This window comes from Spizellomyces punctatus (genome assembly GCF_000182565.1).
Source record: "Spizellomyces punctatus DAOM BR117 chromosome Unknown supercont1.1, whole genome shotgun sequence".
Lineage (NCBI taxonomy): Eukaryota > Fungi > Chytridiomycota > Chytridiomycetes > Spizellomycetales > Spizellomycetaceae > Spizellomyces > Spizellomyces punctatus.
In genome coordinates, this window is record NW_015971537.1 from 1,001,943 (window position 1) to 1,016,219 (window position 14,277).

The window sequence follows — 14,277 nt, forward strand, 5'->3', positions numbered from 1 at the left end:
TTGTTTTTATGGTATATGGATTATTCCAATACTGCGAGTCCCATTGCACCTTTGTGATGACGATGTGCGGTTTTGCGGGGAAGCGCTGTTTTACAGTCGAAAAGAATTCTTTGTCATTGTTTCAAATGTTTGCCGTTGAAGATGTGCAGCAGCATTAGATGCAAGAGCTGGAATACTTTATACGCAGCCCAGTATTGTGTAATTGTTCATGTTGTGTAGTGTAGAGGTGACAGAAAATGGCACTAGCTACTACACCAGGGAATAAACCGGCGACAACCGGTTTGGAAAAGCTAACTAAGCTACTACTAGGCAATTATACACGCAATACGTAACGGTTGGTTCTAACCGGATAATTGCCCTCCACCACACGCGGTCCCTACTAGGCCTTGATCCAGAACTCTTGATGGCATTGAAGCCAGACTCTTGCATCCAGGAGCGAATCGACTGGGCAGCGTCACAAGCCAGAGGATGTTCAGTGACAAGGCTTGGAGACTAGAGAAAAAAACTGCATGTCAGAAGATGACCCGATGACAAGAAATGCAAGAAATGCCATCGATACATACCAACCAAGCTCAACTAATGTGGCAGCATAATAGTAGGTTTTGTTATCAGATCCGATTGGTTGCCACTGGTTCTGGTCACGGTTGCTGTCGGGCGGTCGAGGTCCTCGACACCACCACATCGGCGTTCTCATGGTTGACCGAGTCGCGATGAGGTTGCAATGTGGGTCGCAATGAGAGTTGTGCAGATGCAGATGCTTTGAGAGTCGAGGATGGGTAAAGAGGAAAGAGGGAAGAGACAGAAGGCTCCCCTTTTATAGACCTTTGGCATGCGCCTCACCGCAGTTTAAAAAAAAAACATTAGCATGCCACACCAATCTGAGCGATAGATGGGGGTTCTCATTATGCGATATGATTAACCGGATTCATCCGGATAATAATGAGTCCTAGTGCCATTTTCAATCGCCTCCACACTATGTGATGTGCTTATGTAATCCAGCCCATCCAATTTCAATTCTGCCTTTTACGACACGCATGGTTTGCTTTTGTGGTGAACTCACTACGACTTTATCCGCCTCTCCAATTCCCAACGTGATCAGCTGTGTGGGGAGTCAAACCACATGCTAAAAGGGCCATAGCAACCAAAGTGTGTGCAGTGTGTGTGTGTGTCGATACCGTTCTTTTTTTTCCTTTAAAATGGAGAGATCATTCATCATCATCATCATCATCTTCATCATCAGCTGTGTTTGGGGTCTTGACTTGCTTTTCCTTTTGCCTTTAAAGTAATTACATACATTATCATATGGCTCCCCCGCTTTCTCTTTTGTACACACACATTCAAAAAGGAAACACACACTCATTCCCCCGTTCAGCTTTTTTTGGTGGTTGGGGGCGGTTCAAACTTAACAACGGCTACTTTGGAGAGAGAGACTGCGCCCCACCGCCCAAACTAGAGGCGATTTTAGGCTGACTGTTCAAACGGACCCTCGTTGAACCGCTTTCTCGTCGTCGTCGTTTTCCTTTCATCTTTGAGACGCGACGGCAATTCACCTGTTCTATTTAGGTACGTTATCCACACATGGGATTTAGCTTGGAAGGAGGCTTCTACCTATTGGAAAAGATGGAATTTACACGACGGGGGCGTGTATTTTATCTTTTACATTGGCGTCCCCAAAGGACCAAAATATCCATTAGGAAAAAAAACAAAAACGAGAGCGGAAAACCGCGTAGGAAAAGCTATATACGACACTTTTACTGACACACTTACACACACACATAACTTTTACACATACTTACATTGCTCTTTTCTTACTCTTTGACATTGACTTGCACAATGCAGACAAACCAACTGTACCCATTGTCGAACGACCATCCCTCATCTTCCAAGTGTGCAATTGCGCCATGTCGTTCCCACGCATGGGCACTGGTCATGGCGACATGCCCGAGGAAGAACATAATTTCCAGAAAGCAATACGAATAAAAATACCTTTCAACAAGGAAAACCCAGAGGCAAACGTCTTCGACTATGCGCAGCTGGTTGCGGCTCTGCATGGCGGTGCATCGTCCTCCTCGGGCGGAGACATGCCTAAAACCGACACTGGTTCAGCTGGTTCTGATAGCGAGGAGGATGGAGAAGACGAGAACGGAGTAAGTTAAAAATTACCACTGTCTTATAGTTCCTTGGTCGTTTAAGCAACTGGGTAGTAATATGTCTATCAATATCTTTCAGCAGCAACCTCGCAAAAAGAAGAGTGCTGCAAAAAAGATACAAGAGGACTACGATTTTGAGGACGACTTTATCGATGATAGCGATCTCTTTTACAACGAGGTCGGATATGTCCCTCCTAGCGAATGGAATTATGGTTTCTTTGCATGGCGAGGACCAGTGGAGAATTTCTTCGAAGAGTAGTACGTATTGTCTCGACAAGTATATATGCACTTAATAGACCGTCATCTCATGATCTTCTAGCCAAACAGACTTATTCGACAGAGATGCACCAGCTACTGCTGCAAAGCAGAAGGGCAAAAAGAAGGCGACCGCTGCATCTGCGGAGAAGAAGACAGTAAACGGAGCCGACAAAAAAGCCAAAGGCACTGGCGAGACCAGCCGAAAACGATCCAAAAAGGCAGCGGTTACCGCGCCAGCCAGTAGTGCGCCAACCTCACCAAAGGTGAAGCGCACTAACATTTCGCCTCCAGAGTCAGCAAAGCTGGGGATTAGTATAGCATCACCCGAGCCCGCAAAGGATACAGTCACTTCTACGCCTGAAGGCGCACGGGCTGGCGGCACCACCATCACTTCAATCCCGAACTCTTCCGCTCCAGAACGGCGTGGCCCATCACAACCTGCAGATTCTGCTACTACTGGAGCACCGGACAACCATCCACTTGGACCATACATCATTGTCCCAACAAGGACCGATAGCGAATTGTCAGAGGACGATATGCCACTCGCTGATTACGCCCGGATAAAAACCACAAAAGACGAACCACCGGTTCCACAACGAAAGCCCAGCCAACAAACAAAAAAACGAGACAGAAAGGAGGATAAACACACGACTTTGGGGCCGGCTGCAATTGCGGACGTAGCAGTGCGACATGCATTTTCAGAACCCTCCAAGAAGAAGCAGAAAAAGAACAGAGAAAAAACTGCCCAAGAAGGGCTACTTGCTGCGCCTCCATTAGCTATCTCTGCATCTCTTCTTGAGGTTTCTATGGGTCTATCGGATCCTTCCGGATCGAAAAAATCCAGTTCAAAGAGCGAGAAAAAATCTTCGTCAAAAAAGAGTTCCAAATCCAAGCGATCAGAGGTTCGTATATTTTGGTAGTTGGAGTACAGCGTCCCGACGAGGCTTTGGGTTGTATACTGATTGAAGCATTATAGACCGGGTTCCCCCGTAAAGTTGAGCAATTGTTGCAACATCTTGAAGAGAAGGCATACCTGTTACGTGAGTACATTTATGGCTGTACTCTCTAGCTCATGTCTTCCCAATATTGATCGTGACCATTGTTGTATTAGAACCACCGGCCCATGAGCCTCTCACGGGTGAACTGAGAGATTGCCTCCACCAAGCCGCCCTTACTGCGTCGAATAACAGCTGCTTGAATGCCTCATTCTTTGCGCGAGTTGGAGCCTTTTTGCCGTACCCTGAATATTATCTAAGAGTAGGTTGCAGTATAACGTTGAGGTCGCTCAACTTCCAGCCAACTGTCATATTCTGTCATCCAGAAAATCATCGGCATACACGTTATACCCAAAAAGCTGGAAAGAATGCAGCCAGCCATAAAGCAGATGTATGATCATTTCCGCGCGCTCATCAAGGAAACTTTAACGCAAAATCCAATCGCAACCCAACCCTCTACATCGTCTGCTGCCTCGCCAGAGGGGAACGACGGCAGTTCTAAATTCCCTTGGACCGAAGATCTGAGGACGCTGTTTTGGAATTTGTTGTGCAGTGAATGGGAGATGGCCGAGTTGGATAACGAGTATCAGTGAGTACTGTCATCTTTGTCTCTATATGTGATCTCCATACTCAGCATTGCGTTAACAGCATACTTACCGATACTAAACCCGAATTCAATGAGAGCGCTGTGCGCAAAGCTGTTTATGGAAAGGTCCGACTCGCATATGATGATTCTTTCGCTTGTGGTTTGTTCTCACTATCCCTGTTTCTATTATTAAGGTATTAAGTTTTTGGCCCGAGGGAATGATGACGGTCGAGACGCTTTCCCGTACATATAGTCATATGAAAAGAAAGCTGGAACGACGAGCAGCCAGTGGTTACGGCGGCGGCAGATACCACGGTGCCAAACCCGATCCTTTCAAGAATAACAAAAGATTGAACCCTCGCAAGTCCGCTCCGCCGATACTGGAGGGTGGTCCGCTGGGGCGAGATGAGGACGATTCACAAAAAGTGTCCGTGAACCTTGTCTCTTCAGTATCAGCTATGACTCCGGCAAAATCTGATGGTGGAGTATCTTCGCCGCTGTCGTCTCCTTACGCAATGGGTGGTAGTCAAACACCAGAAGCTGGACCCAGTTCCACCCCTTCCAATGAGATTCCCCCCCGACCCCCCATACCTCCCAAACTCATATCCAAGGTTCCTGCTGCGGGCCATTTTACTCCAGACGGGTGGAAAGTGGAAAAGGACAATGTGAAACGCAAAGGATCTTTTGAGCCCCCAAATTTTGAGCATATCCCTCTGGACAAGAAACAGAAAATCTCGATCATGACATCAACAACTGAGTTCGCGACGCCGACTCCATCAGGTTCAGCCGGAACTGCTGGAGGAAGTGGTTCGCCAGGACCAATAGGAACCACACGGAGGGCCTCCGACGTCAAAATTCAAGTTATCATCCCTGTTGAGAGCCACGATTCTGTGACAGAAATAGCATCGCCTGCGCGGAAAACGTCTGATGCTACGAGAGAGAATTTGGGTGGGAGGGCAATGTCGGTTGCAGAGTTGATTGGATAGGATAGCCATTATCACCGATGTCTTTCTTTGCATCAGTCTTTTTTTCGCTGTACATTTCTTTTTTAACGGAAATTTTTGATATACGCAGTACGATTGTCCAATGCCAGAGTCAGGAGGGTCAACATCAAACAATTTAATTAACGTTTTACTACAATTAGACGATCCCAGCCTCTACAAAATCCTCTTTCCCAAACCTATGTCCTAGTCTCACTCTTTGTACGCCATGTTCCACGTAATCTCGTACTCCACCCGGCACAACGTACCCGCCAACCTCCATAACGTCCTCTCGATCAAAGTAATCCTCGTCAGCTAGCACAAACCTTCCCGCATGTGCCATTTTTGAGTTACACCGACATTGATCCCTTCCATATGCATCCTCGTCCACCTGAAAGTGAACCCAGGTAACATTCGCCAGCCACCTATCCACAATCGATCCAGAGTTGATCTCAGGTTCCTCTTCCAAGGCCGGCGAAGGACATGACCCGCCTGTTAACGTTGTACTCTCGTCACCGTCCACGTCACTGTCGCCAGTAACACTGCTTGACCTTGTTGATATACTTGTGCGAGGTGGTGAGGCGATTCTGCCTACGATAGACGCTCTGGGTGGGGAATGGTGGGCGAGTGCTGCGAGACCGAGATGTTCGTCCTGATGTGTTGTGAAGGGAGTGAAGCTGTTTGTATTTGCTGTTGTTGGTTTGCTTGTTGCTGGGACGGTATGGAATGCTGTGGGATGTTCAAAGTAGTCTTCGTCACAGGACCAGCGATATGATAGGATGGTAGCCATGGTCGCCCTTGTTCGTAGCGCAGAAAGAGCCCACAACCTTGCAAGTCAAATGAGGTGGTCAAAACGAACAAAGGCAAATACAACAACGGGTGCGCGCAGCAGTGTGATCCTTGATGTGGCGCAAGCTGACAATTGCGCCATCTTACGCGAATCAGGTGGCCAACAGACCCAAGCAAACGACAGCAAGTTTGGAAACTGGTCAGTACAAGTAGCCAAAGATGGCAGCAACAACCGATTCTTACGCGTCTGACCCATCCACTACCTACGCCCTCCCACTGCGCAAGGAGTTTCAGCGGGGACAGGCTCTATACCAGAAGCTCGAAAACTCGGAGCTTGCGTCGTCAGATCCCGCCTTCCAAGTAATACAAGCTGCGGACATTTTCTTTGGCCCACATTGTATGTCTCAACGCCGTGCTTCACGCAGGAAGATGTGACGGAAGGGATCAATTCTCTCTTGCGCTGCGCGGCGCTCGTAGAAACACTTGGAGTTTTTAGTTCAAATGAACTTTTGGAAGATATCAACACGGCTGATCTACGGTAGGTCAAGCAACATAGATCACCCACGTCAACAATCATTGATCTTGTCAAGCAGGTATCTTTTAGTCAATGCTTATCTTGCGGTATTGATTTCGAAACGCATGGGGCAGGATCGCCTCGAAGTATTGCAAACTGCACAGGTATAAAATTCTTGCAGAATCTTCCTTTAGTCGAAAGTGCATACTTATCAACAAGTCGATGCATACACAGCATCATTATGAACGATTTCTGGCGGCATGTGAACAACATGAGATACTTCGGGCAGATGACAAAAAGTTCTTGGAAACCCAAATGAAGGGCGGTATTGCGGACCCCGAAAGGAAAAGAATGGAAAAAATTGCACGATATAAGCGGGAGAAAGCCACAAAGGAAAAGCTAACGGTACTTTCCAAGCTCGTCTACTGTTCCGAGTCTGAGTAACTTGACGTTTGCGTATCATGATTCAGGAGCTCCATGAACAGCTTTCCTATCAGGCCAAGGCAACCCCTAATGAAGATGAAGATGTCGATGAGGAATTAGACCGCGAAATCATTTTAACAACTATCGACTTGTTTATACAACGAACGGCTGAAAACCTTAAGCTCATTCAGGATGAGCGCAAATTGTTGGAGATGGCAAAAGCAAAGGGGACACTTCGAGGACCCGATTCAAGAGATCAAACCACGATCATTGAAGGAACCCCCCCACCACGGATGAACCACCAAGGACCGTTATTAGCCTCAGATGGGAAGGTGCGCATTGTGACTGCTCAACTTTGGACATTTACCCAACACTGACTTTTTGTCGCTCAGATCCTTCGACCGTTTGTAATCACATCCAAACGTGAAGCTCTCCGTCAGCAAGTATTCCGGCCCGGTCATAATTTGCCGACAATGACAGTAGAAGAATATATTGACAAGGAAATCGAGCGCGGGAACTTTCTCAGTGGTGGAGGGTAAGGGAGTATATATATCTCTTGTTCCACTACCTCGCTAACTATACCTCCTTTATCTATATCCAGCAAAGAACCAGAAACAAAAATAGCTGACGATAATGACCATGAAGCTCTTGATGCTGAGACATATAAAGCCCGACAATGGGATGAGTTCAAAGATGATACTCCCCGCGGATGGGGAAATCGGTATAATAAGGGTTAATAGTCGGAGTTGACTAGCAAGTAGACTAGCTTCCGTCTCTCGATGTGGATGCGTGTTACCTCCAGTATAGAACGACAGAGTGATGAGATTATTCCTGTGGTTCCAACGATGCGACACCTAATAAACGCGTCTTAGGCTTCAAAGTTTATCCGAAGGAAAACTACAAGCGCTATTTGTTGATACTTTGTCATCCGATAAAGCCCTACCTGGTGCATGACTTGAATATTATAGAGGGACCATGCAATGGGGGTGGCTTACACATTCAATTGGTTTTTCAATCTGGTTTTTCATCGAGAATCACATGTGGTTTGTGGTTTATCAACGCCTCCTTGGCTCAGTTGGTTAGAGCGTCTGCCTAGTAAGCAGAAGGTCCCGCGTTCGAATCGCGGAGGAGGCATCAACTGGTTTAGAGTTATTCATTTTACTCCCGGTGCCAACATCAACAGGCGGCGTGTTCTTTGCTAGTGTAGAGGTGACAGGAACTGGCACTAGCTACTACACCAGGGAATAAACCGGCGACAACAGGTTCGGAAAAGCTAACTAAGCTACTACTAGGCAATTATACACGCAATACGTAACGGTTGGTTCTAACCGGATAATTGCCCACCACCACACGCGGTCCCTACTAGGCCTTGATCTGGAACTCTTGATGGCATTGAAGCCCGACTCTTGCATCCAGGAGCGAATCGACTGGGCAGCGTCACAAGCCAGAGGATGTTCAGTGACAAGACTTGGAGACTATACATGCATGTTAGTGACAGAATAACATGAAAAGAGATGATGCCATTGGTACATACCAACCAAGCTCAACTAATGTGGCAGCATAATAGTAGTTTTTGTTATCGGATCCGATTGGTTGCCACTGGTTCTGATCACTGTTGCTGTCGGGCGGTCGAGGTCCTCGACACCACCACATCGGCGTTCTCATGGTTGACCGAGTCGCGATGAGGTTGTGTGGGTCGCAATGAGCGTTGCACAGATGCTTGCGAGTCGAGGGATAAAGAGGAAACAGGGAAGAGGGAGCAGGTCCCCTTTTATAGACCTTTGGCATGCGCCTCACTGCAGTTTAAAAAAAAAACATTAGCATGCCACACCAATCTGAGCGATAGATGGGGGTTCTGATTATGCGATATGATTAACCGGATTAATCCGGATAATAATGAGTCCTAGTGCCATTTTCAATCACCTCCACACTATGTATGGATGGTTGTTGGCATTCAGGCCATGTATATTTCTTACTCTGTACAAATACAAAAATATCGCAAAGAGAGTGCAAAATGGGATAGGCATACTAAACATAACCCGGACGACCCCGCCAGATATTCTTGTTTTTTTTTGCGTTTTCTTCGCCTTATGTCCAAAGGCCAACACATTCATCTCATATGTAAAAAAGTACGACATCTACCTCCGACAATGGCCTATGTTACATCCCAGAATCATATGCACGATGATCGTCGTCTAAACTCATAACCGCATGTGATGTTTTTGCTACAGATGTTCATCATACAGCATATTGAGCAAATCAGATACAAATATATACAGAACCCCGGAATCCTCACCTCACACCTTTCCAATTGAAGTCTATGACGAGCCACTGGGGCTGTACGCAGCGCCATTTGGCTTGGATGTACTGCTACCAGTGCCCGTTGAAGGGTTTGCACCAGCTGGAGCATACCCCCCGCCAGCGACCGGTCCTGGAGAGGTTGGGCTGAATGTTGGGGATGTGGGGGAATATTGTGGAGACGTCGGCGAGTATTGCGGCGACGTCGGGCTATATTGAGGTGATGTCGGAGAGTATTGAGGCGAGGTTGGCGAATACTGCGGTGAAGTGGGCGAGTATTGCGGTGATGTGGGGCTGTAGCTCGGACTCGTAGGTGAGTACATGGGAGACGTTGGCGAGTACTGAGGTGAAGTGGGACTGTAATTGGGCGACGTTGGGGAATACGTCGGGCTCGTTGGACTGTATTGCGGCGATGTTGGCGAATACGTTGGACTGGTAGGAGAGTAACTAGGGCTTGTAGGGCTGTAGCTTGGAGACGTTGGCGAGTAACTCGGCGACGTAGGACTATAACTCGGGCTAGTCGGCGAATAACTAGGACTTGTCGGACTGTAACTGGGGCTAGTTGGCGAATAGCTGGGTGACGTCGGCGAGTAGCTCGGGCTTGTCGGACTATAACTGGGCGATGTAGGGCTATAGCTCGGACTGGTCGGTGAGTAACTCGGACTCGTTGGGCTGTAGCTCGGACTTGTCGGACTGTAGCTCGGACTGGTGGGCGAGAAGCTTGGCGACGTCGGCGAGTAACCAGGTGACGATGGACTGTACCCAGGACTCTGCGGACTGTACGATGGCGAGAATCTAGGTCCACCGGGTCCGCTCCAAGGCTTGCCACCATCGGAATCCACCCCGTAAGGTGAGAAAACCACAGGTCCAAGTGGGGAATAGCCACCCGCTGGAGTCATTGGCATTGGACTTCGATCCAAGTACGGAGTATGCGCCGGACTCATAAAGCCTGCCTGGAAACCAATATCCATCGCATGATGGTCTCGCATAGGGTCCATGATGGAGGGCGCCTTTTTCAACATGTCCTCGTCCAAGATAACGTCAACATATCCAGTTCCCATAGGTGCCAACTGTCCAAGAATGATATTCTCCGACACACCCTTACAGTCATCAACTTCACCCATGCCAGCTGCTTCAATGAGTAACTCGACCGTCTCTTCGAATGAAGATCTGGCCAACGCTCCAGCTTCCGTTCGGTTGATACCATGGCGTGTGATAGCCATCAAGTGACCACGTTGCGTCATAATATCGCAAAGCAGCGCCAAATGCCGATAGTTGACGTAGGAACCGTCGAACTCGATGACCTTACGCACTTCTTTCAACACTGCCGCACGAGTCGCTTCGATGCCAAACACATCGTTGATCTCAACAGTGAAGTTGGAGTACGTTCTTTGGGCATCAACTCCATCATGAGCGAGCACGGCAGCCAATGCTGTCCCGTCCGTCTCAAGGAACCATTCTTTCTCTCCGTTTGCATTAAGTCGTCCGTCGTGATCATAGGTAGGCCGGTTGAATTCAGAAATGAAAGCTCGTTGGATACCAGGGACACCAGCCAGAGTAATTTGCGTTAGCATATTCTCTTCAACTTTCTTCAAGAACTGGTCTTCATCCAGTTTGCTATCATCATCCTCCTCCCCCTGTTTTGCCTCGCTCACGATACGCGCAAGAATGACCAACTCCTCCGCGTTGTCATCAGAACACCAACACTTCAAATCGCCTTGGAACTCATCCATAATACGGGCACAGATGGCTTCGAGACTCAATCCCTTATCGAGCTTTCGTCTGAAATCCAACTTAATGCGCAACACCCACGGTGAGTATCTGCTGAAATCATCGTCCTCCATGTCACCATAAGGCTGCATTATAATACGATCTCCTTCAATGACCGAATTCAGTGGGTCCGGATCGTACCAAATCTCCGTCTCCGCCGTAAGGCTCATCAAAGTGGTATGTGGGAGTGTACTTTGAATCCGTTTCGCTCGGTCAACAGACGTACGATAATCTGCATCCAAGAATACAGACACACTTGGGGTCTTTATATTCTTAGCAACGTTGATGATTTCCTTCAATCGAGGTACACCTAGCGTCACGTTTTTGGAACTGACACCAGCAAAGTGAAACGTGTTCAAGGTCATCTGCGTTGCTGGCTCTCCGATGGATTGTGCGGCAAGAACTCCAACCATTTCACCCGGGTTGACGATGCATTGATTGAAGCGAGTGTGGATTTCATTGATTATCCAATCAAAGGCTTCGGGGTTCAGATGGAACTCTTCGATGACACGTCGGGACGCCAACGTGCTTCGAATAAGGATCTGAAACAAAAGTGTGGCATTCTCTTGCCCTTCTCTACTGAGATCATCATTTCCGCGAACGACGATCAGCTTTTGCAAGAGATCCTGAACACTGTCCATAACCTTGACAGGATGCAGGCCCGTGGGTTTATTGCGATCAACTTTGAAGGCATTCTGCGCATTCCATATCATCCGACGAATATTCAGCGGCAATGGCCATGTAGTGGTACTATTGTCACGGAAAATCTGTTGTCGAAGAATGCGGCGGTCTTCCTCAAGCTGTTCAAACTCGGCGTCAAACCGTGCCTGCGCTTCGCTTTTGATCAGCTCTTCGGAAATACGGAAGTCCAGCGTATTCGGTTTCCATCCATGCGGACCATCAGCGACATCAACCTTGTACTTGCTGCGGAACTGCTGGTCAGATATCTTCATGGTGTCCAGGCTCTGCTTTTCCACCTTTGCTCCGTCCATGCCGTCTTCTCCGTAACAAAATTGAACAATTTCACCTAATGCATTCCGAACCGTGCCATCATACTGTGCCATCAAATCCTCCAGTGCTTTCACAAGACGGCGTTGAATATACCCAGTTTCTGCAGTCTTCACGGCCGTGTCGATCAAACCTTCACGTCCACCCATGGCATGGAAGAAAAACTCTTGCGGTGTCAGACCCCTCAAGTATGAGTTTTCAACAAAACCTCGACTTTCGGGCGTATGATCGTCCTTTGTAAAGTGCGGCAATGAACGATACTTGAACCCAAATGGTATACGCTTTCCTTCAACGTTTTGCTGTCCGACACAAGCTGACATTTGCGAAATGTTGATGTACGATCCTTTGGATCCGGCAACCACCATCTGCTTCACATTATTGTATTCTTTGAGAGAGGCCTGAGCGCTCTTACCCGCGTTGTCACGGGCACGATTGAGCTCCTTGTTGACTAAGGACTCGAAACTCTCACGGATCGTCATACCAGGCAAACCTTCAAGTTTATCAGATTGAGCTTTCTCAATGATTTTGGTCACCTCCTTCTTCGCATTCGAGATAGTTGAGGTAATCTGATCAGATGTCGGCCGATCTGCGATGGTGTCACCAATACCAATAGAGAATCCGTTTTGCAGTAGCCAATGGTTAACAACCAATTGAGTCCCATTGAAAAACGCCTTTGCCGCCTCCGGTCCATGCTCATTCATTGTGACGTGAATGATACCATTCGCAGAACTACCCACCGTCTTCTTACAAAGAATGCCGGTGAGCAACTCCCCGTTTTCAATCAGGACCTTACAATCACTCGAGCTTCCGTCATCTTTATCAGTTTGCTCATCAAATGCAGAGTGGTATCCAGTGACGTTGATTTTAGGTGGGATGACCAAACTCATGATTTGCTTTCCAGTCCACAAAGGTACCGGCTTAAGAATGGCCGGCTGAGGAACTGTTCCATCCCAATCCGGTACCCACATCAAAAGGTTCATGACAAAGTCCCGCCGTAGAAAGGTATCGCGCTTTGTGAATTTACGGATACCACAAAGCGTATCCTGAACGATTCCCATAACAGGTGCGTTTTTTTGCGGTGATACAATTTGCTTTGGTACCATGCAAAGCTCCATCAGCTCGGCTTTTGTCTCATACGACTGCGGCACGTGTAAGTTCATCTCATCTCCATCGAAATCGGCGTTATACGGACTTGTTACCGACAGATTCAGACGGAAGGTGGAGTAAGGCATAACCTTTACTCTGTGGCCCATCATACTCATTTTGTGTAGTGACGGCTGACGGTTGAAAATGACAATATCGTTATCCATCAAATGCCGTTCCACGCGATAGCCGTTTTGAAGATGAATATCTCCACCACGGCGATTATACCGTAGGTCGATTCGTTGGCCATCATCTTTGATGACGTATTTGGCCCCCCCATGTTCTAAAGGTCCCTTTCGTACCATCTCCTGCAAACGGTGAATATTGTACGGCGTGACTGTCTCGGGGAAAGTCAAGTTGCGGGCAATGCTCCGGGGTACCCCAACCTCGTCAATCGAAAGATTGGGGTCACCAGTGATGACAGTACGAGCTGAGAAATCTACACGTTTCCCCATCAAGTTTCCACGTAAACGACCTTCCTTTCCTTTTAGACGAGCTCGAATGGATTTCAACTAAGACACAAACATGAGTCAACCACAAAACTGCTCTCGTCGAATGACAAGACGATAATGATCTTACCGGTCGCCCAGACTTTTGTAAAGACGGAGGAAGCCCGGCGATGTCATTATCCATGTAAGTGGCGATGTGATACTGCAGTAGCTTTTCAAACTCGTTTATGACATGTGCTGGTGATCCTTCCGTCTCGTGCTTCCGCAGAAAGCTATTTGCCAGGACGATATCACGCAATTTATGTGTCAAATCATCCTGATTTGTCGCCACACCATCCATGCTGACAGCCGGTCGAACTGCCATCGGTGGAACAGGAAGTACAGTGATAATCATCCACTCTGGTCGAGCCCAGTCTGGATTTAACCCCAAGCTCATACAATCATCCTCGCTGATCTTCTGGAAAAGCTGATGGACCTTTTCCGCCGTCAACGGTTCAGTTTTCGGTTCTTGGCCGCTTTCCTCCTGCATAGAAAGGACACAAGATTAATTATGTTGGGAAAAATATGTGAACAAAGCATGTCCCTTACCTCATCCTTGGTGGCTTTCCAGTACGTAGCTAGCTGCAACGGCCCCTCTTTTTTGAAAATGGGCTGCCTTCCGCCGCAGCCTCCATGAGTGGGCTTTGACTTGTAGGGATCCTCCATGTCCATCTAGTTGTCAGGTATACTAGGTGAGTTGTCCCAGACAAATGGCAGATCAATGTCTAGCTTTACCATGTCATCATCGTCTGGAGCAGTATCGCTGCCCTCGCACACCATTTTGGTCTTGCAAATCTCCCACACCGCATGAAATCGCCGCTTTTTGTCTTTAATGATCCTTGCCTGGCGAAACCGCTCATTGCTGTGACCGTGGG

At 47.9% G+C, this 14,277-nt stretch overlaps 4 protein-coding genes and 1 non-coding gene across 6 annotated transcripts in view; 3 read left to right on the forward strand and 2 right to left on the reverse strand.

The window, feature by feature from the left end:
• The first annotated feature begins 1,188 nt into the window (after positions 1–1,188).
• Positions 1,189–5,140, forward strand: SPPG_00377. 2 transcript variants are annotated; one of them, XM_016748705.1, is made up of 10 exons: positions 1,189–1,282; positions 1,373–1,563; positions 1,840–2,147; positions 2,230–2,408; positions 2,470–3,310; positions 3,385–3,448; positions 3,520–3,665; positions 3,730–3,992; positions 4,052–4,115; positions 4,184–5,140. In XM_016748705.1, the coding sequence occupies exons 3-10, from the start codon at positions 1,902–1,904 to the stop codon at positions 4,973–4,975; spliced, it is 2,595 nt and encodes an 864-aa protein (XP_016612700.1). In that variant the 5' UTR covers positions 1,189–1,282; positions 1,373–1,563; positions 1,840–1,901; the 3' UTR covers positions 4,976–5,140. The 2 variants fall into 2 exon arrangements, with proteins under 2 accessions (XP_016612700.1, XP_016612701.1); XM_016748706.1 differs by having other exon boundaries at positions 1,189–1,563.
• SPPG_00378 (uncharacterized protein) lies at positions 5,031–5,834 on the reverse strand. The gene has a single exon (XM_016748707.1). The coding sequence runs from the start codon at positions 5,757–5,759 to the stop codon at positions 5,130–5,132; it is 630 nt and encodes a 209-aa protein (XP_016612702.1). The 5' UTR covers positions 5,760–5,834; the 3' UTR covers positions 5,031–5,129.
• A 112-nt stretch (positions 5,835–5,946) lies between these two features.
• Positions 5,947–7,604, forward strand: SPPG_00379 (uncharacterized protein). The gene is made up of 7 exons (XM_016748708.1): positions 5,947–6,118; positions 6,184–6,296; positions 6,352–6,436; positions 6,507–6,677; positions 6,743–7,027; positions 7,088–7,230; positions 7,297–7,604. The coding sequence occupies exons 1-7, from the start codon at positions 5,978–5,980 to the stop codon at positions 7,430–7,432; spliced, it is 1,074 nt and encodes a 357-aa protein (XP_016612703.1). The 5' UTR covers positions 5,947–5,977; the 3' UTR covers positions 7,433–7,604.
• Positions 7,605–7,755: 151 nt separating this feature from the next.
• SPPG_10014 lies at positions 7,756–7,829 on the forward strand. The gene has a single exon. It is a non-coding gene; the product is annotated as a tRNA-Thr (tRNA).
• Positions 7,830–8,898: 1,069 nt separating this feature from the next.
• SPPG_00380 (DNA-directed RNA polymerase II subunit RPB1) overlaps positions 8,899–14,277 on the reverse strand; it is a gene marked incomplete at its 5' end in the record, with an annotated part of 6,145 nt that continues 766 nt past the window's right edge. The window contains 4 exons of the mRNA XM_016748709.1: positions 8,899–13,426; positions 13,494–13,883; positions 13,952–14,074; positions 14,138–14,257. Of these exons, the coding sequence (XP_016612704.1) occupies positions 9,014–13,426; positions 13,494–13,883; positions 13,952–14,074; positions 14,138–14,257 (5,046 nt within the window). The 3' untranslated portion in view covers positions 8,899–9,013. The remainder of the gene's footprint in view (positions 13,427–13,493; positions 13,884–13,951; positions 14,075–14,137; positions 14,258–14,277) is intronic.